At 42.9% G+C, this 21,148-nt stretch overlaps 1 protein-coding gene across 11 annotated transcripts in view; it reads left to right on the top strand.

Annotated features, from left to right (window-relative positions):
* The window catches only part of KTN1 (kinectin 1), a 76,627-nt gene that overhangs the window by 33,747 nt on the left and 21,732 nt on the right, over positions 1–21,148 (top strand). For 5 of the 11 annotated variants that reach the window (XM_064461069.1, XM_064461067.1, XM_064461068.1 and 2 more), the window contains exons 7-27: positions 1,604–1,744; positions 3,220–3,326; positions 4,915–5,047; positions 6,069–6,156; positions 6,462–6,628; positions 7,276–7,344; positions 9,172–9,209; positions 9,820–9,910; positions 10,230–10,298; positions 11,028–11,065; positions 11,183–11,270; positions 13,610–13,678; positions 15,021–15,055; positions 15,188–15,278; positions 16,169–16,237; positions 17,132–17,169; positions 17,863–17,953; positions 18,114–18,182; positions 19,755–19,792; positions 20,463–20,553; positions 20,664–20,741. In XM_064461069.1, coding sequence (XP_064317139.1) covers positions 1,604–1,744; positions 3,220–3,326; positions 4,915–5,047; positions 6,069–6,156; positions 6,462–6,628; positions 7,276–7,344; positions 9,172–9,209; positions 9,820–9,910; positions 10,230–10,298; positions 11,028–11,065; positions 11,183–11,270; positions 13,610–13,678; positions 15,021–15,055; positions 15,188–15,278; positions 16,169–16,237; positions 17,132–17,169; positions 17,863–17,953; positions 18,114–18,182; positions 19,755–19,792; positions 20,463–20,553; positions 20,664–20,741 — 1,698 coding nt within the window. The remainder of the gene's footprint in view (positions 1–1,603; positions 1,745–3,219; positions 3,327–4,914; positions 5,048–6,068; positions 6,157–6,461; positions 6,629–7,275; positions 7,345–9,171; positions 9,210–9,819; positions 9,911–10,229; positions 10,299–11,027; positions 11,066–11,182; positions 11,271–13,609; positions 13,679–15,020; positions 15,056–15,187; positions 15,279–16,168; positions 16,238–17,131; positions 17,170–17,862; positions 17,954–18,113; positions 18,183–19,754; positions 19,793–20,462; positions 20,554–20,663; positions 20,742–21,148) is intronic. The other 6 variants (XM_064461073.1, XM_064461072.1, XM_064461070.1 and 3 more) reach the window with 2 other exon arrangements.

Below are 21,148 nucleotides of genomic sequence, written 5' to 3'. Positions count from 1 at the left end.
TGGGGGAAAAAAAAAAACATCTGCACAGTGGTGCTGGTGAAGGCAAGGCAGGAGCTGTGGAGAAGTAGGGTTCATTGAGGGTTTTCGCCATCTGGATTGGAGGAGGGAAGGGAGAAGGGGAAATAAATACGCATTCCTGAAAGATGGGAGAAAATGGGTAAATGCAAAGTTGTTGCAGTGCTAAAGCATGAGGATAAACGAGGGAAAAGCTCACCTTGACTGACAGAAAGCTCTTACCTTCTAATTATTGTGTTTCTCTGCTGCCAAAAGCTACGGAGGGACTTTCAGGAGGAGAGGTGTCGCTGTAGGGGTGTTGATAAAGATGATAACTGGGGAGGATAAATGGGAGCAAGGGATGCCTGACCTCGGAGGTATTTGGCAAAACACAGGCTAGGTGAAAGTTAATCTTCCCAGAATATCTGGCACTGCCTTGACAGGGTTGCAGAGTTAGTGATGACTGCAGATGGAAGGTGGAATTGGTGGAGGGGTAGAAGGAAGCTGCAGTATGTCCTGGTGCCCTTTTTTGTTGCATCTTAGCAGGTGCTGATATAACATGGAGAAGGCTTTGTGTCAAGCTGTTCACACTGTATTTGCAGAAATGACTTAAAACAGCTGGTGTGACTCAAGTTGATAAATGCCCTTGTGAACATGGGCTTGGGAACTTGGGTCACTTAATTTATTCGGGGGGAACAGCCTTCTGAAGCTAGTAAGTTGGATTTAAAAGAGAGAATAGCTTTTATTTAAATAAAAATGTGGGAAAAGCTACAATTACTCTGAAGAGATGGAGGGTATTCAGGCTAATAAGGTAGATTGCTCAAATGATGTGTCAAGGCTCCCTGGCACTGTAAGGGGCTGCGTGCTGTGCTGCGTGCCTGGAGACACCTGAAGCTTAAATGGTACAAATACCTCATTCTGCAAGGGGAGCTTGTTGGAAGCTGCGCTTAATATTTTTGCTTACTACAGCAAGTGCATTTATATTGCAGAGGAGCAGCTCTATGGATTTCTCAGGTGTCTGGGTTGAATTACTAGCTAATAAATGATTAAATAGCAATGAGTATTTTCATTTGAAAGCTGTAATACGGCATCATGCTCGTGGGGTTCAGGGCTTCTCTGGCTGCTGGGTACTAATAGCCCATCTCCTCTGGCAAAACTGTTGGCTCTGCAGCCTGCAAAAAGCAATTACTTGCTCTAAAACGCTCTGTAGTTTTGCCACAGTTTACCTGTGTTCTTCCATTTTGCTAAACTTGGGATGAAAATCTAAGCTCTGCCCTGTGTGATGTCCATGGTTTTAATTGTTAGGACTCTGCAATTTGGCCAAACTTGACAGAAACAAGACTACAGGTCTTCTGAGACAGCAGAAAATCAATGTTTAAATTGGCAAAGGTCTTTTTAATAAATGTGAAATTGCGCTGATCTGCAATTCTCATAAAGGTGCTGGAAGTTTGGTCAGGCCTAATGCTGTAATTTCTCTGAGCAATTTCATGCTGACTTTGGTTTGATACACACTTGCTATATTTTTAGTTATCTTAAACCACTCACTATTAGACTCTACAAAGGAGCAGTAGATTACTTCTTTCCCTTTTTCCTTTCACTCCCACCCAAGGAGCTGGTTGCAGAAAAGGAGAGAAATGGCTTGCTTACCACAAAAATGCGAGAGCGCATCAACGCACTAGAAAAGGAGAACGGCACTTTTCAGAGCAAAATACATGTTAGCTACCAAGAATCTCAGCAGATGAAGATTAAGGTAAATCCTTAACCCAAACTCTTCGAGCTGGTGTTCATGCACAAGCACATCAGTCCTGAGAAACAGCATCAAGCACAGCATGTGAACTTTCTGGCTTTAATACTGTTATCTTCTGTCTCTGCACTTTGGAGAGCAGGACCTCTGCAGTTTTGGAGCAGAACTATGTTCTCCAGAGCAGAGGCAACTTCATTTGAACCTCTACAGACAACCGTGTAATAGGCGGGCCTTACTGCTGCCTGGGGAGGATGAAGGAGATCTGGGCACGACTAGGTGGTTTTTGCAAATGCTGCTGTCACAGGCAAAGCAGGAGAAAGGATGCACAGAACCAGTGCTCTGCTCTGCTCCCCCTGCTGATGTGCTGTAGCACTGCAGGGAAGCTGAAACGTAATTGTCTCAGGTTCCAGTTACATGGGGCTTTTGCCCTTGCTTCTGTTGAGATCTTGTAGATCCTGTTGGCATTTAAAAAAAAAAAGGGGGGGACAACCAAGAGAACCCCCCGACAAACGTCCAAGGACCAGCTTGTTACATGTGTTGGTGCTGAATTGGAGGTGGCTGCCCTACAAGGGACTGCTATCTCCTGCTGTGCTTGTTACACAAACATTTGTTTGGATTTTTTTATATATAAAATCCTCACTGGTGAGTCAGCCATTTAATGAAACTGGGTCTTGAATTGGTGTCAACCATATCTACAAACTGGCACTGGTAGAGGAAGAAAGCATTATAGCTGAATATAGCTGGAGGATTTTCAAAGCAGGCTGCTGGGCTGTAAGACCAGCTATGCTGTCATCTGCATATGCAGAGTTCATTTTTTTTTCCTTTGAATCCGGTCTTTTGATTTTTGTTTGCACTATTCTGAAGCAGACTCAGATTATCAGGGCTTCTCTCTGCCTCATTTTCGCACCATGCTGGCAATGCAATTGGAGCATATTATTGCCTAAAAAAAGGATCTGTTTCACAATCTTGACTTCAGGATATTATATGAGAACTAGCCTTTTGCAAGTTACATGCTATAATCTGTGTTGTTCGTTGTTTTATACTTTTTCTGCTTTGCTTAAAGGCTTTGTAAACGTCTCGTGTTAATTCATGGTGTATTTCTTTTATTTCCCTTTGATAAAGTAATATATTGATAATCCAGTTACTGACAAGTATCTAAAGTTATTCAGTAGAGCAGTCAGTATCCTAAGTAACACTTGTGTAGCCTTTTACACAAAATAAAAAGGTTGCCTTGATAAATAGATTGACATACTGGTATGAAAGGAAACTGGTGCTTTTATTTGAGCAAGAGGCTCTAAGTTCACAGTTTGATTTAAGAGTGGATATGCGGGGAAGGACTTAAAGCTGCCCCTCTCCCAAAAAATCCACTCAGTCTTATTTACTTAAACTATTGTGGTATCTTACCTACTGCTGTAAGTTATTGGGATTTTTTTATTTCTCCTTAGTTTAATTTTTTTTATTCATCTTTTCTTGCCTATCAGTTCCAGCAACTCCGTGAGCAGATGGAGGCAGAAATAAGCCACCTGAAGCAGGAAAATGGTATCCTGAGAGATGCTGTCAGTACTTCTACCAATCAAATGGAGAGCAAGTATGTTAGCAGTTACTCTGAGCTCTGTGTGTGTTTAAGCCTTCCCTGAAGAATTTTTCTGGCTTCTGCTCCTTTTGTTTTCATCTCCTTGGCTGTCTCTGAATTTGTGGTTAAACTAGGAACACAGTTCTTTTGGGCTGGGGAGGTAGTTGTTTGCATTTGCGTTGAGCCAAGGCTTTCAAAACAGATCACTGTCTTCTATCAGTTTGGAGCCTGAGCTTTTGGAGGGTGGGTGCTGAGGCTTTAACAGAAAGAAGTGCAGAAGCATTCAGCCATGACTGGTGTTTTTGGCAGGGTATGTATCCTTTTCCCTGAGGCTTTGAGAGGTGCTGATGCTGGCTTCTTGGGAGGACAGCAGCTCTAAACTTATAAATCAGTCTTGCAATAAGAAAAAATATCAACACCCTGCAGTTAATACCGTTGAAGTGGCATTTGAATTTATCTGCTGGTGTTGTAAATGTTAGGAGAAACAAAAAGGCATCTCAAGGTTTTGTCTTTTGTGAGTTATGACTTCAGCTGCCCCTGATCTGGCAAAGAGGATTGTATAGATTGTGGTAAAAGCTGAGTGCCCTGGTAATGTGTGTAGTCAGAAGGGTGAGTTGCTGCCAATGGGGTTCTGCCAATAGAAAGCAAAACTGAAGCTTTATATGTGCTCAGATTTTGTTGCTGTTGGAGACCAGAATGTCAAAACCACTCTCTGGACTTGGAAAGGGCTAAGGGCTCAGTATCTTTCTTTCCTGGCTGTTCTGTTCTTGCAGTGGTGCTGCTTCCATATGGACGGACCTTCCTGCACTGTCAAGTGCAGCTCAGCAGAGGTGCATTCTGCTCCCTGCACGTGTCCTGCTGGGGCAGGTCGATAGGGGAAGGGTTACTGGTACCCTAATTTTAGGTGTCCTTTTTTGTAGAAACGAAGCACCATTGTCTCTTAGTTATCTTGGAAAAACCTTTATTCAGGCAAACTTAAGATAAAAATAAAATGCTTTTTATTTACTTTTAAAAGGGGAGTCTTAAAATTCTCCCCTTGGCCTACATAAATGCATCTTCTCTCTCAAAGCGAGAGAGGGCATCGGACACCTTCATAAGTTAATAGGTAAGTCAAGGCCAGGAGGCAACATGTAGTCTGAAGAGATGCGTGCAGTTAGTAGTCCAGGAGGAATAGTCTTGAGTAGGTCTGAGATCAATTCTTTAGATAATCCTTTATGGGAAGAGGAAAGGAATGTGAATTTTGATGTGAGACCTTTCCTTATGCTGAACCTCTTTAGTTTATGTGAGACTATCCAAATGATGCCCATCAGTTTGCAAATGTTTTAGAGGAGCTGATGCTTGTGGCTTATTGCTGACCTTCTGTTTCTGACTCAGTGGGCTGTAGGTGCTGTGCTGCGCTGATGGCCAGGAGTTCCTGACCCTCATCCATTTCCTAGGATGAAGCAGTGTGAAAAAAAAAAAAAAAAAACCAACCCCAAACCCACCCAGTACAGCCCTCTGGCTGTAAATACAGGACTTGGTGTTGAAATTTGAGTAGCTGTTGTTATGGCCTATGCTTCTTGTAACAAAACAAAAAAAAAGCTGTGAAAACGTTTATTTTTAGGCAGTCGGCTGAACTGAGCAAATTGCGCCAGGATTATGCGAGGCTGATGAGTGAGCTGGGAGAGAAGAACAGCAAGCTGCAGCAAGAGGAGCTCCAGAAGAAGAATGCAGAGCAGGCAGTTGCTCAGCTAAAGGTGACCGGGGTTTTCTCTGCCTGTCGAGTTGTGCTCAGGGCTTTATCTGAGCCAAGTTCTGAATCGGGCGGGATGTGAGGTGTGTGAGAAATGCGTTAGCTGTTTCCCTGGCCGCTAAATCTCTTGGTGGTCTTTATATGTGCAAGTATCTATTTGCAGATAGGCTGAGCCGGCCTCTGGGTTTATTTAATGTTTTTATTCAGTACTCTGGGTTTTGAGTGATTACAAACCTCCCTATGAAGTGAAACTTGCCCTTGCAGGTAAATATCTTTTAAAAGCTTAACTGGTGATGTTGAACTTTGCTTTCTATAAGCATACGATTCCAGCAAGATTTGATGCTTTGGAGTTGTTCGTTCAGATGGCATAGTCCTTGTGTGATTTTTTTTTTTAATTTTTTTTTTTTTAATTTGAAACGACATGGTTTTGCTTAAATGTATGTTTAAATTTTAAATTGCATTTCTGGATGCCTCCTAGTCTTTGGAAGAAAGGGTCTTTTGGGTTTTTTCTTTTTTTTTCTTTTTTTCCAGAAGAGAAACACAGTGTTTTTGGGTGAGAATGCCAGTCCAGAGCTCTCTACTTTTTTCATATTTGTAATTAAGTCTTAGTGACCAGAAGTTCTCCCTGCCTCTAGGCCTTGCGGGTGGAGAGTTGGTATCTAGAGTTGAGACATGTTTTAATTACTAGATGTGGATTTGTGTGATGCATGGCTAGTCTGGCTTCTAGTGTTAGTTCTGAACTTGCAGGGCAAAGATGCTGCACTTTCATATTACAGAAACGGTCCTGTTAAGAGCCTATAATGAAATCCTGTTCACAATTTGCCTTTCAAATTAATAGTCTGAACTACTCTAGGAGGAGGATTACAGGGCGCTTTGTCTTTCTGATGAGCCCTAATGGAAACAAGAAACAATTTTATTTCATTGCCATATGTTTTGGGAATAGCACTGAAGAAATGCACTCTGAATGTTTCAAAAATAAATTAAAGGTTAGACTTCTTTTCATCAACTTTCCCCTCAATGTGAAGGTCCAGCAGCAGGATGCAGAGAGAAGATGGGAAGAAATCCAGGCTTATCTCAGGAAAAGAACAGCAGAACATGAAGCAGCACAACAAGGCATGTATCACAGAATTCCCAAGCAACGATTACCGCAGTGATTTGGCTGTTGCTATTTGTTAAAAAAAAAAAAAAGGCATTATTGAGTAAATGGCTTAAATAAAGCTCAGGTGAAGTCAGTGCTGCTTCAGGACCCTGGGGAAATAGTATGTTGTGACACCAGTTAGTCTGAGTGCTGATGAGAGCGCTGAACCTTTGCTTGCTGGAATGAGGCTTCTAATCAGCCTCCCTGTTTGCAGTGACAGCTATTTCCCCCAAAGTTAAATATTAACTTTTGTATTAAAATGCTGACATTTCTGCTACAGATGTGCAGAATAAGCTTGTGGCCAAAGACAATGAAATCCAGAGCTTGCACAGTAAACTTACTGATACAATGGTGTCAAAACAGCAGCTGGAGCAGAGGATGTTGCAGTTAATGGAGGCTGAACAAAAGAGAGCTACTGCGGAGGACTCCATGAAAATGCAGGTGCAGGTAGTATTGCTCAAGTGTCTTAAGGGTTTGGGTTTTTTCCTTCCACTTTGTGCCTGTGGAAACACAGTAATATCCTTGAAATGCTGCTTTAGTAAAGCTTTTCCACCCGGTAAAGAATGAGGAAAATTGTGTGCCAGTCTATCATCTGGCAACTTCTGAAGTGAGACCTTGTGTGTGGTGCTGTGAGGAGGTCTGGGGCCATCTCAGACTGGAGAAGCACTCTGGGCCAGGCAGGAAAATGTGCTGACCCAAGCAATTTCCCAAGCTGTGAAATGACGCTATGGTCTGGGGAACACCCTGGAAGAGCAGCCATGTAACTTCGATGTTTGTGTGAGCTCTTCTGGAGTGATCCCTTTTCTAGCATCAAGTGGTGAGAGGCAGTGTGGACATAGCTCCTGAGAGCTTCAGGGAAACCAAATAAATATTCCCTGCCCCATCATATGCTTTCTCTTGATACTGAACAGGTTCTTATGCTTGCACTCAAACTGGTTGATCTTAATGGGGAGAAAAATAGCATCTTTGAAGAGTGTCTGACATATAAATACTAAGCTGTTCTTACTAACGTAATCATGGCTAAGAGCTAATCCTAGCAAAAGTTGACTAGTTGCAGATCTCAGCTTGCTTTTCTTTCTGTGCTCTCTTACAAGGAGCTGATAAAGCAGAATGATGCTTTGAATGCTCAGCTTCAGAAGTTTCATTCACAAATGGCAGCCCAGGTACAGCATGTTCTCAGACTTTCTTTTGCAGTCATGAATGGTGAACTTTTAATAAAAGTCAGATTTCTTATGTAGCTGGATATGAGATATGTAATGCTGAAAGCAAAGACTTGTTAGCATCCTGCTTTCTAATATTTCTCAAACCAGTTTAGAACTTAAGCTTCTGCTGTCCTTTTGGGGGAAAAATCCACTTATTTCCTCCTATAGTGGCATTTATTTGTAACCGAAGGGTAGAATCCCTCTTTGAATGTTTGTTTTTCTGTAGCCTTGCATGTGTACAATTCTGTCTTGTGGTTCTATGGTCTTTTTGCAGTCCTTGTGTGAACTGTGTGATCCTGCTTTCCCCTTGTGCATCAGGTTGAGAAACAGTGTCTTGTCTAGCTCCCATATAAAGCTGTCTGTTCATTCCAGTGGCGATTTCTGTGCAGAAGAAAACAAAACCACCAAAAAACAGCCAAACGTGCACAATGCCTTTCTCAGTTCTTCTAGCCTCTAAAATTTTAGTTTGACTAGGTTTTTTTAAAGGGATTATTTCTGTTGTAAACACTATGTAAAACCTCAGTCACTGAAGCTGCTTCCACATAGAGCTAGGTCACAGAAAACAGCTCCAAGGCCGTAACTTCTGTGGGCATAAGTGGAGACTGTTCCTACGCAGTTAGGTGCTGCATTCTTTTAATCATGGATGTGCTTGATGTAGTTTGATTAAATTCAACAATCAGACTGAAAATGTGTCATCTGGCTTTGTTTGAAGAGCTTGGTGCACCCTTTGGGTGGGAGAGTAGTGAGGGAAGAGATGCTCTGGATTTACAGTATCTTTATGACCTACTACTCTTACCTTAGTCCTTTAAAAGGGCTTTGAAAATAAATCCCTAGGGAAGTTTTACTTTTTTGCTCTGGGTTATGCAAGGAGACGGTTGGAGGGAGGTGTGTGCTTTCCCCATGTAGCCCCGCTGGCCATTTTTCCACCATGGACAGTGGGTGTGAAAACAGCACTTTGGGGATGAGAAGTTGGAGTGGTTGCTGCTCTGGGTGTCAGGGTTGATGAAACTGTTTTGGTCATTGAGACCCTCTGGGCTAGAACTTTTTGTTCCCTTTGACAATTCCCACCCCCTGCCCCTGCAATGCCATTTTCTATGGCATGATCTGGATAAGGCAGTGTAGGAATTGCTACAGGGTTCCATGGGTAGAAGCTCTGCAAGATCAAGGATTCTGGGGGGAGGGTAAGGCTGGATAAGGAGAACCATGTATCTGAAGCACAAATGAACCTGGAAGTTCTGCCACAGCTGCCACCAAACTAGATGTGAAACAGTCTGCAGAGGTCCCTCGATGTCTTGATAACCAGTGTGATGGGTGTCTCCTTGTTGTGGGTGACCACATAGGAATAGACTTTTCCCAGCGGGAAAAAATGCCACTGGCTGGTTTTATGCTGCTTTTTCTCTTCCTAACATGAGTCCTGAAGTACTGTGCAGGCTTTTCTTTTTTAAATTCAAGTGGTTTGTCAGCAGAATGTTCTGTAAAGCACTTAATCCTTGGGAGACAAGTGCTGGTGATCCCCATGGCTTGTTTGAGTCTGGTAAAGGGCAAATAAGATGGTTCATTTTTCCCTTCATGTTACCTTAGGCCAAAGAGGAAGGGACATTAGTATGTGCTGGTATTCCTTCAGTGTTCCTCAGCCAGGAAATAGTTGGGATCGTCCTGTGCCAGTTTAAAATAACTAGACAAATTGTACAAATGTTATTCCTGGCTCACTGTAGATAACGATTCTTTGACTTGCTTTACTTTCAGCTATTTTTTGTTTGTTTTCTTTTTTTTTTCCCCCTTCTGCAGACCTCGGCTTCAGTCCTGGCAGAGGAACTACACAAAGTGTGAGCATTCATTTCCTCTGGTATTTGGGAAGTGGGGAAGTGTTACTGGCTTTTAATGCATGCCACCTTTCCTCCACACACGTGCAGTGCGTGTGGGAAGGGCTGGCGAAGGAAACGGTTGCTGTCTGTGCTTTTAACTTGTCCCTGTGAGATTGACTTGGGAGCTGGGAAACAGTTTCCTGCGGATTTCCCTTCCGTGTCTGGCCTCAGGTCTGGAGTCCGTTGTACGTGGCACTACATGCGACAGGGAAAGCAGTGTCTCCTCTCTTGTTTACAGCTGCCTATGTGCAGGGATCAGTGCAGCGTGCAGGAATGTGCGTGACCATGAGAATTATTAATATTTGGGCTGTATGGCTGTGCCAGGAGGCTTCTCCCTTTGGGAGATGGGATAGTTATTGTGTTTCAGAGCTAGAGAATGTCCCATAAGTTTTTGGCAAGCATTTAAAACGGATGGAAAAGCTTTTGGACCCAAAGTGTACTGTCAGCAGGATTTAGACTAGGAGCTGGACTTTGGGGCTAGCATGTGTCTTGTGTTTAGCCTGATGCTTCATGTGCCACTTTCATCCAAGACCTTTTAGTAGTCATATGTCATCATTTCTCGTTTGTGCAGGGTTGCGGAAAAGGACAAACAGATAAAGCAGATGGAGGACTCATTAGGCAATGAACGTGCCAACTTAACCAGCAAGGAGGAAGAGCTCAAGGTATAATAGAAGCATGTGTAAATAACAGCTGATAGAGAGAGGCTCGCTGGCTGCACGTATAAAATGAAGCCCACAAGGCTGCTGCTTTTGGGTCTAGAGCCAGCTCTTTCAGCTACAAGTCTGCTGACTTTTGCCCTTCTAGGCAAGGCCAATCTTGATGCTGGGAAGTTGTTTGTAAGAAAGCTTGGGGTTTTTCCTTGCTGTTACCTCTAAACTTCTTCAAAAAGTGACATGAAATACTTTGTACTGGAGAGTGAACTTACCTGAAATACTGTCTCCATGCAAAGTGCAAATGTATTTCTTTTTCTCCTTCTTTCAGGTCTTACAGAATATGAACCTATCCCTGAAATCAGAAGTACAGAAGTTACAGGCTTTGACAAATGAACAGGTAGAATAATTGTTTCATTAAATATTTAATTTTATTCTCTTCCCACTACCTATTCTAGTATAAATGCAAATACAGATCCCGTGGTTTAAGTGAGCTGTGCTTAAGCACGTTAAAGGTGTGAGGCTACAGCATAGGGCTAATATGTGATTCCCTGGAGTTCTTATAGCTGGTGGGAGGCCTACTTCCTACCTCTCTTTCACCATCGAAATCTGTTTCTTGGATATCCAAGTTACTGAAGCAGGTTGCCATGTCGGTTTAGATTTGCAGGTGTGCAGAGTGCAGGACACTTGTCAGGAGTGAGCACAACTGTGCTTGGATATGCAGCCCAAGGATTTGCATACAAGGGACATAAGCATCCCCTTAAAAAAAACCCAGAAGCACACAAAATCCCTGCCTCGCCTTTTTAGAACCAGACAGAATGCTTTCCCTTTGTTACTGCTATGTGGCCTGTTCATTACCGAGGTGGGAGTGCAGTGTTTAATTAGAGATAATCCTGGTTGTCAAATGAATCTCTTCGAGATCATCTTCCCTTTGCGTAATTGCATGCTTGTCTGGTATATATTGGTGTCTTAAAAGTGCATGAAGACAAGCTTACCCCTTTTGGTCTTGCTGGTGAGTCATGTGCTGAGAGGCCAAATGACTTGTTCTAGCTTTTTAATATTGTGGAATGAAAGGTTGATTGAATCATGTGATGGATCCTAAGTCTGTGTTAATCCTCTTTATGTCTAGGCTGCTGCTGCACACGAGCTGGAAAGGATGCAGAAAAGGTAAATAGCTCTGGGATTTGATAAACAATGTTTGTCAGTCTTTCATGTTCTTTTGAATCGATGCGTTTTGTAAGACTTGGATGAGGAAACGTTTTTAACTGTTCTGCTGTGTCTCAGCATTCACATCAAAGATGACAAAATAAGAACTCTTGAAGACCAGCTTCGAGAAGCACTTGCTCAGATTTCAAACACAAAAGAATTGAAGGTAAGATATAGAATAGCTATTTTTGTGCTTATTTATCTTAAGTTTTCCAGCCTTTGGAGGTTATGGAGCAGTTCATACAATTGAATGTTGATGTGTAAAATAGAACTGGCTTTCGGGTGTTAAGGTAAATAACAGTATTTGTTTGCAAGGCAGGAGCAATGTGGGATGTCACAGCAGTGCAACAGACTCTGCAGCAGAGTAAGAGGTGTGGTAACGCAAGCGAAGCCTGCAGTTGTCTGCAGTTGTGAAGAGTGAGGTCTTTGAAATCTGTAAGAGGAGGTTGTTCAGTAAAAGCTGTTGCGGTTTTCCAGCATTCCATGTTCTAATATGACTTTCAAGGCCTTGGTGTGAGCCTTTTGTTGCTTGGATTATTGTGCTGTCAGGTCTTTTTTTTCCCCTTTTTCTTTTTTTTTTTCTGTCAAAGTAGGTATGAAAATGCTTATTTTTCTCCTGCTGTCTTCCAAAGTGTTTCTTATGAGGCTGCAGCTAAATTGCCAAAGCTTTTAGTGCTGGCATCTGGGGTCTGCACAGCAGAGCGGATACTTGTTTCTAGATGGTGTATGCAGAGAGCAACTTAACTCCTTGCCCTCTGCCGCCTTAGGCTTTTTCTTTTGAACTTTAGCTGTTAGAAATAGACCTGCTTCCTGAGAAAGGTGATGGCTCCATCTTTTTAACTCCTTTAAAGCCCCTGTTGGGTAGTGCTGCTTTTCTGATGCTCCTGATGAAAGGCCACACAGTCTGAATCTCATAAGGTCAAGTTGCTACTTTTGCTGGTGAGGAACAGAGCAGGTGGGTAGTGGCAGAGGCAGCGTGGCTTTTGTAGGGGAAGCCATGCCTCAGGAATCTCCTGGAGCTCTTTAAAGGTGTTAGCAAGCAGGTAGTAAACTTGGGTCACGTATTGAAGTGGCACTTTTAAAGATGTTTTGATGAGAGCCCCTTGCAAGGCCCAGTAATTTCTCTAAGCTGTCAGAGAATAAGAGGGAAGAAGTTTGCCTAATTAATAGACCAGGAAACAAGATACCACCTCAGATGTTTGATTTTAGTAATAAAGGTATTAACTGAATCTTCAGTGAAGGGGGAGTGGGAAGAGATGGCAGGCTTGAGTAAGTCATTGACTCTCAAGTTAGTGACGCTCTCAGGGCTTTCAGGGTGGTGGAACATTTTAAAATGGCAGGTAAAGTGGTAAAAATGAATACAAGGAGGAATAATCTGAACTTCCTTAAAGTGATCGTTTCTGTAGTAACTGTTACTCAGGAAAAAGGCCTTAGATGTGTTGTGGATGGTTATGTGCTGAAATCAGCTCGGTGCTAAGTAATGGCAAAATCAGCTGGAGGCAATCCTAGCACTTCTTGGGAAGTGAAGAGGGAACTGCATGCAGATCATCGTCACTGTCATACTGTGGAAATTCATAGTGTGGGCTTGGCATCAGTATTGTGTGCCCTTCTAGTCGCTTCTTCCTCCTGTCTTTGATCCCAAACGCAAGCCAGACCAGCTCTGGACTAAATGCTTCCACCTGAGGAAGCACTTCTTTTTTCCCATGCACATAAAAGAGAGAAAAGACAGGTTCAAAACAGAGCAATGCTCTTCATCTTCACCAGTGCTGTCCCTTCCTGCTTGTGTTGTCCCTGTGAGGCTTTGGGACTGAAGCATAGATCATGTGTCCTGCTTTTTGGTTTTGTAAAGCACCTAGCAATTCTTTAAAAAGACTTTGTAAAACAAAAATCAGTAATAATGGAGGTTTTTTTAAAAAACCCACATATATATATCTCTGAGGAATCCAGATAGGCAGCCTGCCTGTTAAGGGCCGCTGCAGGGATGCCGGAGGGAAGGCACGGTCTGTGGTATGGCTGGCTGCCTTCCTGATTTGCCTCTTCCCAGCCTGCAGTTGGAGCAAAGCGTGGAAGCTGTGCGCACCTCTGCTGCTCACTCCTTGCTGTGCACCCTCAGTGTAAAGGCAGCTGAAGAGAACTCGAGAGGTGATCCTAGACCATTTACTTCGCCAGATGAGTGTTTTGTAAGAGGCAGCTATCAAACCTTGACATGATGCTGGTGCTGCTTTAGGAGAAAAATGCAGTTTCTCTTGACTCTCACACTTGGTACTGTCTGATCTTTTGCCAGGGAGTAGAGATGGTTACAGCTGAATTTCTCATGGGAACATATGGATAAAAGTACTAATAAAGAAAAGCAAGAAAGAAGGGGAAAGGACTCTTTGTAGTCTTGTAGCTTCCAAAGAACTCCCTGTAATGTCTTCTGTGCTATTTAATTACCTCTTTGTCAAAATGAAAGTGTAGTTAGGCTTTGCAGTTCTGAACTGATATAATGTTTAAACTTCATTCCAGGTTCTCAAGGATCAAAATGCAACTCTGCAGGCTGAAGTTCAGAAGCTGCAGACGCTCCTGTCTGAGCAGGTATAGCCAGTGTTCGCTGAGGTTGTATCAAATATCTTCTGTTCTTTTTAACTTCTTCAGTATTTTTTTTCTTAAGCTGGCCCTAGGCTGAGCTGTTTGGTGTCAGTCTGTTGCCTTTTAGGTATTTTTTCCTTCCATGGAGGGTTCAAGTAAGGCAGTTGTGGCTGTCTTCTAGACCTAGTCAAGAGTGTCGTGTGTCCTGTCTGTCCATTCCGTGTTGTGTCCCTCACCCCCTGAAGAATGCTGGCTTAACACAAGCCAAAACTTTATTTCTCCAACACCTCCCAGTTTTAATGGCAGCTTTCTGGAATAAAAAAATTCCATGAGCAACTGGCCCTTCTGGGCGAGAGGGCTCTTACTGGGCTGTCAGGAACCCAGAGTTAAGATCTTTACCCTACTTGTTTTCTTCCATCCTGGAATGAATTCTTAAAGCAGTAGTAACCAAAGAACAGACTCATGGAATGGGAAAACTGTTTATATCATGATGTCTTTTGTCCCTCCTCTTCTATATTTTTGCCCATGGCACATCTGCTGCAGCCAGTCTGACTGGTACTCACACAGGATGCTGCAGGTTCAAAGCTTTTGTGTTGCTCTGCCTCATCTGCTTTGCAAGTGCTGCCTGGGAGAGCGCCTGTGAACACCCCTGCCTCTGTACCATTGTGGAATGAGAAAACTTCCTAAAACACTGAAGAAAAACTTGCAGGACAGGAAACTTATTTCCTTTTCTGCCCTGGTGTCTGCTAGCCAGCAGCTCCCTGTCTGGAGTGGCTCTCTTTCTTCTGGCAGAGAACCAGATTTGCAGCCTTATTCCCCTGGGTCTGGCTGATTGGGTGTCCTGTCTGAAATAGTGGGGCTGATTTTTTTTCTTCTTTTTGGTAGCTGGCTTATGTTTCTCGTGTGATCCCTCATGATGTGGTGGTGTTGAGAAATCAAAAATGCTCTCCTGAGTGAGCCTCAAGCTCAGCAGAGGCAGATTTTTCAGGTACTGAGGTGGCTGCTATGGATTAGATGCTGCGCAGTGCTTGGCATGTTTGACACTCCCTAGGATGACTGGAATCTGGTGTCTCACAGCATCTTGTCACCAGAACTGTAGTCCATCAGTGTAAAATCATGAAGGCATTCTGGCGGGATCTGTACCTCCCTGGAAAGATTGACATCCTTTCAGCGTCAATATTAGACACACATGCCATGAGGACATTCTGCCGCTATTTTATTTTCCCTTCTGGATTAGTGTGGTAACTAAGGTTCTGGTTAAGTTGATGCTCTCTAGTTATTTCTGTTTTTAAAATCCCAAACCATTATTGATCCAATTAACGATCACCCTATTGTGTTTTTTTCATAGCCGAACAAAGAATTGGTAGAGCAGATGGAGAGAAGGTAAGAAACTTTCTTTTGAATCAGAAGCTAAAATAAAGATGCAGTTTTGTTGGCAGCAGGGTTACTGTTGATAGCTAAGCTGCTGTCAAAGGTTAAGTCTCTTTTTACTAATAATCACTTTTGATTTCTCAGTATGAGAGAGAGGGATGATAAAATCAAGACAGTTGAAGAGCTGCTTGAGGCAGGACTCATACAGGTGGCTAATAAAGAGGAGGAGCTGAAGGTAAAATCTCTCTTAATCTCTACTTCCCCATAAAAAAGTGCTCTTGTGCAAAGCGTATGTTTGCTCATAGTGCAGCCAGAGATCATTCCTATTGAATAGGAAAAGCATCTTGTGAAGACAAGGTTAAAACCTTTTTGGTAAGATAGACTAAGCATGAGTATTGACGCTGTGCAGTAAGTGCTTCTCTCCATCTAGTCTAGAGCAGATTTTGCTAGGGTGTTTACCTGGTGTGTTTTGGAATACAGTGAATACATCTCCGGAGCTGTGTGTTTGGCCTAATCTGCAAAAAGTTTGGCTTTAAGAAAGGGTGTTCTGTAAAAACTTGGCAGTATGGGGTGCTTGCATCTCTTTGCTTAGTTGGTAATCTGAAGGGATAAATGGATCATAAACTAGGGACACTTCTGGGTTGATGTTAAAGGTGCTTCCTTCATGTTCTGCTTATGAAGAAGCTAGTGATGAGAAATCTGGAAAGCCAGCACAAAAATCCCAATCTGTTTCCAGCTGGGTTTTGCTGGAAAGCTGTGCCCTGTCTACCAGGACGTAGCCAAGACAATGCTCGCTTGCTTAATGTCCATAAATTCCAGGTGCATCGCTGACTGGGGTGGGGCTGCACACTAGCAGACTCTCAGGTTATTAAACGGCCAAAGATGCGAGCACATCACCTTGATGTTTCCCTGGACTCTAGCTTCCTACAGACTGAAGTCCACTCTGAGTTGTCTATAATGAATAATTAGTCCACTGAATGCTTTGGCTCCAGCTGCTGCAGAGGGGGGTCTCTTTCAGATTTTTGAAGTCTTTCACTTGCTCTGAAAGAAATGACTTTTCCGTCAAGCTTAACACTTTTTCCCCAACAAATGAATATTTCATTATCTGTGTGTCTGCTTTCAAAGGCACTGCGAACGGAAAATTCATCCTTGAGAAAAGAACTTCAAAGTCTGCAAACTCAGCAATCAGAGCAGGTAGTACTTTTCATCTAAAACTTTTATTACACCTAAACTAAATCTAAAAGAATCTTGCTGTGGTTGCAAAAGTCAATGGAAAAAAGGTGAAGGCGTCTTTGAAGCCCATTGGCAAAGCATCCTCTTTTCTTCCAGTGTTGGTCTTGAAGCTGATGCTTCTGTCTAATACTTCCATTGCATAAGTGTCAGAAACACGGCAGGTGTAAAGGTTCCAATTCAGCGGTGATTCTAGGTTGGTTTAAGTTTGTCGCGTACCGCAATGGCTGCGGCTTGCTTTTTTATCTTTCCAGAAGCCTAGTGCAGCAAGCGTGGCTGGTAGGAAGCTCATCTGCATCAGATTCATGATGCATATTTGAGCTTTCTGATGTTGATCCACACTTGTACAGGTGGGACTTAGCCCCCTTCTATTGATGTCTGTGTTCAGTGGTACTGCCACAGTATTACTGTTTTTGATGTGCACGTGGTGCTGATTGGGAATGGCCTTTCCTTGATGCCCAGCTGTGCTTGTACAGCTCAGGAGAGCACTTAGTTTCTAGAAAATCATTTATGGGAGAGGAGAAGCACAATAACTGTGGAGAGGTGTACAGAAGTGCCAGTATGAAAAGGTTAGCTGACCAGATGCTGGTCCTGAACCTCAGCCTCTCCTGGTAAAGGTGGTGTGGGTTTGCTTTGTTTTTCCTCGAACTTGCAGCAAATTTGCTATTACTGGTTTGCCAGGAACTGGAGACCAGCACCTGATTTTCTCAGGAGCAGCCAGATAGATAAAAGCATTAGGCTGCTACCTAGTTTACCCAGTGCCAGAGAGGTCAAGCTCTCTGCTCCTTACCAACCTCAACACTTGCAGATTGTTTTGCTCTCTTCTGTTTTTCTAAGTTGAAGCTGTGTTTTGAACAGGTTTCCTTCCAATCCCTGGTGGAAGAACTCCAGAAAGTGTAAGTTGCTGCACAGATTTCATTTGATTGTTACTTCTGTCTGTGTTTATTCCATGCCTACAAGTGTTTTGCCTCCCTGAAATGATTTGCTTTTAACTGGATGAAGCGTGTGTGTGTGTGTGCCAGGAAGCATTGTCACTTTGGAAACACATCAAGTCAGATCAATACCTTTTGAAAATCCAGTTGTCTCTCTGCAAAGCCATTAACTTCATAAGCCTAACTTTGACTAGACGAAGAATTACACTGAATTGCCAGGATAACTGTTTGTCTTCAGTAGGAATTCTAAGAGGAGTGAGCTTGTTTGCACTCTGTCTGTGTATTTGAAGTTGATAAATACTTTGCTGGAATGTCCAGTGATGGCTGAAGTGTGCATCATTCCAGGGACTATTGATACCTAAATTTGCATTTTAGACAGTAACAGTATCTATTTAGCATGTGAACTACTGGTTATATAAAGACAGCTTGTTCTGCACTATTCCCAGTCTTATTCCTCCGATTTGTTTCTCCTGCTCGTTCTATCTGGATTTGGGATTGCAGTGAGGGATGGCACCTGCAATAGTGGGAGGTCCCACTGTGGATCCCAGAGGCTGGCGATGTGATGTGATAGCAGAACCAAAGCCTGTGTATCTGCTCAAGCAGTGCATTTGTTCAGCCAGCTAATGTTGTCCCTCTCCCCTTCTTTGTTTTTTAAAGGATCCATGAAAAGGATGGAAAAATAAAATCGGTGGAAGAACTCCTACAAGCTGAAATCCTTAAGGTAGCAAGCAAGGAGAAGACTGTTCAGGTATCTATTTTTGCACTACCTACCTTCCTGTCTGTGTCTATGCCACTGACTACCATTTATTTGTTACTGCATGGCATTCTATAGTGATGAACTTGTAGCATCCATTTTTGTGTCGTTTTTGTTTCCATTGTCCAATCCTGTCTGTTTTGTCATTGAAAAGGCTTTGACACAGGAAATAGAGGCTCTGAAAGAAGAAGTAGGAAATTCCCAGCTTGAGATGGAAAAACAGGTAAAATACCTTAGTGCCAGCAGCGTGAAACAGCCTTTCCCTGGATGCGCTGCTCGCTCATTTCTGTTCTGGTGTGTTTTTCTTTCACTGGTCAATGTCATTGGGCAAGGGAACTTTTTAACGGTAGAGCTACTCTATTCTTCGATATAAAGCTTGTAAAAATGTAGTATAACTACTGCTGCCCTTCAGAAACCGCATTCCTCTGGATGCCTGAGCTTTTTGGACTTCTAGCGTGAAATTTGGCAAGAATTGCTGTAACTAAAGCATTGTAGCATTGGCCGGTCATATTACATACTGTCCCTTTGGTAAAAGTGAAACCCTGGGACATCCTTTGAGGCTGGCACCTCGGAAATCTCAATTGCTAAAGGTGCTTCTTTTGGCCTTTCTTTGTTGCTAGAATAATACTACTGGCCCAAATAGTTTTTGGTTTCCAGGTAAACCTAAGACTGTTTGCTTTCTGGTGTCCAAAGAAAGCCTGTCTTGGCAGAGTAAGTTTTACTCTAGCTATCAGGAATGTAGAAATGGAGGATTATTGGCTTTTTTGGCACGCTTGCTGTTTAGTGTCCAAAACAACGGGAACCTGCGTTTCCTTAGGGAGCCCATTCTGCAGGCAGCTTAATCCATCGTGCTGTCAGGAAGTTTGCTTGCTTGTCTCTGTGTGTGGGGTGTGGGTTGTTTTTTTTTTTGTCTGCACTTTTTTCAGTCTTTCTAGCTACATTCCAATGTGTCACCCCCTTTTCTTCTTTCCTTAGTGCTAAAGTTTTGTCCTTTTTAGGTAAAACTTCATAGAATGTGTTTCCGTCTTGGGCTTTTCCTCCAAAGCAAATTCCCAGGAACTGGAGGAATTATTTGCATGTTTTTCCTTCCCTTGAGCTGACACAGAGCCCAGAACAAAATGCAGTTTAGAGTTGCCATCTCTGAAATGCTGCATGTGTGGGATGCTTGCTCCAAAGGTGGTGTATATGCAACTTTTGGTATCGTGCAAGCAGAATAGAAATTTTTGGGAATGTGGAAACTCCTGCCGTGTTGTGATAGAGGACTGACTAAGCTGTTTGGACAGACAGTATCTACACGGATAGCCGCTTTCAGGCTTTTATACAAAATTCAAAGGAAATAATCCCATTAAATCTTGTTCCTTCAATCCATGTTCAGCCTTAGAATGGGAATTTAAGGGAGTGCTGGCATTGCAGAGAGCATCTAAATGACCAGGGGTGATTGCTCCGATTTAAGCTGCAATTGCTAGTGAGATGGTTGTCCTCAGTGTCTGCTGCTTCCTTTGTCTCTCATGGCAGAAGGGAGCTCCAGTGGGGCTGCTTGTGTTCCCATTTGTCCTGTTTTCTTCTCTGGAGGTCATATTTTAAATGTGGAGAAAGTAAATAGTGGAGACACTTGGCTTCTCATAATTTATTTTCCCACCAAAAAAAGAGCATGTTTGTGCTTACATAACTGTAACAAATAGTGCTTATTTTAGTAATGTCTAATGGCTTTTTTCCTGTATTTTTCCCTAAAGCAGTTTATAACATTTATGCGCATCTTCCATGTGCATTGAACTGAATTACTTATTTTCTTTAGGTGTCGATTACATCACAAATCAAAGAGCTTCAGACTCTGTAAGTACAGTTGTTAACACATCTAATCTGCCCTGTGCACCCCTCTCTTTCCCCCCTCCAGTCTGTTTTAAAATATTCTCGCCTGGCATCTGCACTTTGCATGAAGTGAGCCAGGCTATAACCCTGGTCTTTGTAGATGCGTGTCCTTGTTTAGTACTTGGTCCAGTCTGAGATGGCAAACCAGGTGAAGTGCTGCGTGGCTTCATAAGCCCCAATTAACCTACAAGGGGTTAAATTCAGGTCAGGATGGAAGGATGTAGGCAAGGCACTATGGGAGACTGACTTTGGTAATATCTGTCCTGTAGCTGGGTGGGTAAGTGAGAGTTGAGTCACCATGGTCGTCAGTCCCTTGTGTCCCCAACTGCAGAGGGGGAAGGAAGTATTTTTGGATGAGGAAAACACATGTGTGAAATCCCTGCAATATATGTCAGTGCAGAATTTGTCTGCTTTCACTTAATGAGCAGTACCGTTGATCAAGGGCATCTCCTGCTAACACAGACTTGAAGTGGAAGTGTTCACATATTGATTTTTAGCAGATGAATTGTGTTTGTGCCTTTGATCACATAGACTGCTTTTGTTACGTGCTGCAAAGCATAGGATGTCTTCTTTTTTTTCAGATGGATAAAAGAGCAAGGGTTTATGCTGTGTGTCTGTGTGTTTAATGGTACAGGTTGAAGGGGAAGGAAAAGCAGGTGAAAACCATGGAGGCCTTATTGGAAGAGAAGGAAAAAGAGATTGTTAAGAAAGGAGAATGGCTGCAGGTAAACTTTCTTGGTATTCTAAAGGGAGATAAAATCTGTTGCAGTATTTCTGGCTGTGGAAAAGCTACATTTACACTTCCAAACTTGCCTTTTTTTTTCCTCCCCCAAAGGGTCAGAAAGATACAATTGCACAATTAACCAGTAAAGTTCAGGAGTTAGAACAACAGAACCTGCAACAGCTCCAACAGGTATGGCCTGCAGAGTGGATGTGGTTTGGGAGTGCTGCTCAGTTGACCTGGACAATGTTGGTTTTGTCATCTGCCTCTCACAAAGGGTTCGCCTTGGCTTCAGCCTACAGAGCTATTTCTAGTCCTGCCTGACTAAACTGGTAGTCTGTAGTGCAGAGAGCCCGCTAGTTCAACTGTGTTCATCCAAAACAGGTTTTACACAGATAAATTCAGAGTTTTTCTTTAATCTGGATGATACTGTCCTTAATGAGTAGCTTTAGTGGCCTGAAAACTTGAAAGCTTGTAGGCAGAATCATGTCCTGCGTACCTCCTTGCCACACTGAAGTAGGGTCACTGTAGGGCTGTGGTCATGGAAGAACTCCTGCCATAACTGAACGTAGCAGCTCCTCTTGCAGTGGGCAGGCTTT

The sequence above is a fragment of the Phalacrocorax carbo genome, chromosome 9 (genome assembly GCF_963921805.1).
Source record: "Phalacrocorax carbo chromosome 9, bPhaCar2.1, whole genome shotgun sequence".
In the NCBI taxonomy this organism is placed as follows: Eukaryota; Metazoa; Chordata; class Aves; order Suliformes; family Phalacrocoracidae; genus Phalacrocorax; species Phalacrocorax carbo.
Note: the sequence above shows the minus strand (reverse complement) of the source record. Positions and strands in the feature narration are given on the sequence as shown.